Source organism: Octodon degus, unplaced genomic scaffold (genome assembly GCF_000260255.1).
Source record: "Octodon degus isolate 3935 unplaced genomic scaffold, OctDeg1.0 scaffold00001, whole genome shotgun sequence".
In the NCBI taxonomy this organism is placed as follows: domain Eukaryota; kingdom Metazoa; phylum Chordata; class Mammalia; order Rodentia; family Octodontidae; genus Octodon; species Octodon degus.
In genome coordinates, this window is record NW_004524577.1 from 9,541,447 (window position 1) to 9,543,880 (window position 2,434).

The 2,434-nt window shown below is 44.3% G+C and overlaps 1 protein-coding gene across 1 annotated transcript in view; it reads left to right on the forward strand.

Moving 5' to 3' along the window:
- Positions 1–1,150: 1,150 nt before the first annotated feature.
- Ddx43 (DEAD-box helicase 43) overlaps positions 1,151–2,434 on the forward strand; it is a 36,930-nt gene continuing 35,646 nt past the window's right edge. The window contains exon 1 of the mRNA XM_004623177.1: positions 1,151–1,400. Coding sequence (XP_004623234.1) covers positions 1,151–1,400 — 250 coding nt within the window. The remainder of the gene's footprint in view (positions 1,401–2,434) is intronic.

Sequence of the window (2,434 nt, forward strand, 5' to 3'; positions counted from 1 at the left end):
AAACATTAATTTTGTGTGTTATTTGGTAATTTTTTTATAACTACAAAGCTTTGCTACAAATTTATGCATTTCATTCAAATCAGTGATCTATGTTTGTATGATTGCCTAAACACAATTGTGGATTATGAAAAACGTAACATCATAATTACATTCCTAACTAGAAGTAGAATGTCTGTTTTTGTATCTTTATGCTGTGTTTTAATACTTTGTATTACTTAGCTTATTTTGCTTTGGTTAAAAAAGGCTCAAGTAGAAAAGCGGTCCCATTCATATTAAGACAGTGTACAAAACTGTAAATAAAATGTGTACAGTGAATTGTCTTTTAGACATCTAGATTTGTCCTTTTATTTTTCCATCTATGTAGAAGGAATTTGTACTCTATTGCAAGGCAGTCTCTTGTGTCTTTTCTTGTAGTGTCTTCCACGTGAACAACATAATTTGGAGCACTAGTTTATTATGTTTACTACAATTTTTAATAAATTGAATAGGTAGTATATGTATGAAATTTAAAAAAAAAAAGACCCTGTATCAACAACATCATCATCATCATAGTATTTTAAAAGGCTGAAGGAGACGGTATTTCAGCACTCCCTGGTTTCAATCCCCAATACAAAAAAAGTTAAGAATAACTCAATGTAATTTAATCCATTTAACTAAGGACAGACCAAGTGTGGGGAGTTTTGTTTCCTTTGCTAAAGGAGAACCGCAAATTCAAGGCCGGCTGAGGCAGTTTTACAAAACCATGCTTCAAAAAGGTAGCACACACCAACCCACACATGGGGGATGTAGCTCAGTGGTAGAGCCCACCTGGGTGCAATGGTTCCAGGGTGCTGCAATGCAGATTATTTATGATGCTGGATTATAAATCAGGAGGTGGGGGGCACAGCTTCAGAGAAGTCCCGGATTAAAAAAAAAAAAAAAAAAAACCACCAGGTGTGAAAAAGCAACCTTGTGACTAACGCGTGGAGGAACCTCCGACGATTGAGAGAGCCGATTGGCCCAGCCGGGAAGGTCCCGCCCACAAGGCTCGCCAACCAATGACTGCGCGGCAAGCGTGGGGGCGGGGCTTGTCAGGCTACTTAAGCGGGGGGCCGCGCGGCGACGCCTCTACTTCTCCCGTCGGGTGGCGCGGGCCCATTCTCCCGGAACCATGTCTAGGCGGGAAGCGGGCGCCAACGCTTCCCCTGGGGTCGCGGCTTCTCGACAAAGCCCCTCTAGGTGCCCCGCCCAGGAGAGGAGGCCGGCGGATAGCCCGACTGGACGAGGTCGGAGAGGGAGTCGGGGCGGCAGTAGGGGCGGCTGGAGGGAGCCCGCCGGCGCGCCGGAGACCGTGGCCGGTGGCCGCGGGGAACCGCCGCTCTGCTTCGCGGTGAAGAGCGACCTGGTGGGCGCGGTGGTCGGTGAGCAGGGCCGGGCGGGCGGCCGGGGCCCCCTGCGCCCAGGGAGTGAAACTCCTAAGAGTGGGTGAAATCTTTGGGATTTAAAGGGTTGCTTAAAACGTCAGGTTTGTTTTGTTGTTTGTTTGTTTTTTTCTTGTTGTTGTTGATTTGACAGTTTACTCCCAAACAACCAAAATGTTGAAATCAGTTTCTGATTCTGTAAGTACCTTATAGCTCTGTTAATGAAAAACTGACATGGGATGTTAACATAGGGCCGTGCAGAGCGCCAGCCGTAGCCGTCGCTTGGTTCCCCTTAACTTTATGTGGTAATTCACCTGTTGGGATACAGCATCTTTTTTTTTGTTCGTTTTGTTTTGTCTGTGCATGTTGAATTTTACAAATTTTTTAAAAGATACATTTCAAGGGGCCGGGGAGATGGCTGAGTGGAATAAGCACTTCCTTGGCAAGTGCAAGGGCCTGAGTTCAATCCCTAGTTCCGCCAAAAAAAAAAAAAAAAAAATGCATTTCAATATCAGAATGATTGCCCCCGTGTATTAAAACTGGGTATTCCCTGGCACCATGGTTCAGGCTGTAATTTAGGAGGCGGAGGCAGGAGGCTGGCAAGTTCCAGGCAAGGATGGTGGACTTAGGGCGATTCTGTCTCAAGATAAAAGATCTAGGGGTGTAGCCCAGTGCTATCTGGGTTCAATCTAGCACCACAAAAAAATGGGTTGCAAGATTGTGTTCACCTGTTGGAATTCATTTATTTTTCGCTTTTTAAAAACCTGTTCTGAGAAAATGAACAGCTTTTGTAGGCTGCTATTAAATAGTGCATTGCAACACTAACTGCTAACTGAGATTCGTAGCCCCTCACAAGGGTTTAGGCGCAGAAAGATCTGAAGAACCACGCTTTGTTACCAAAAAAAAAAAAAAAAAAAAAAAAAAAAAAAAATTTAAAACAAAAAAAAAGCCACTGGGTTTGCAGTGAAAATTGATTTCCAGGGCTTACTAAGCATCTGTTAGCACAGGACCTCAGTGTTTGATATTGGATCTGA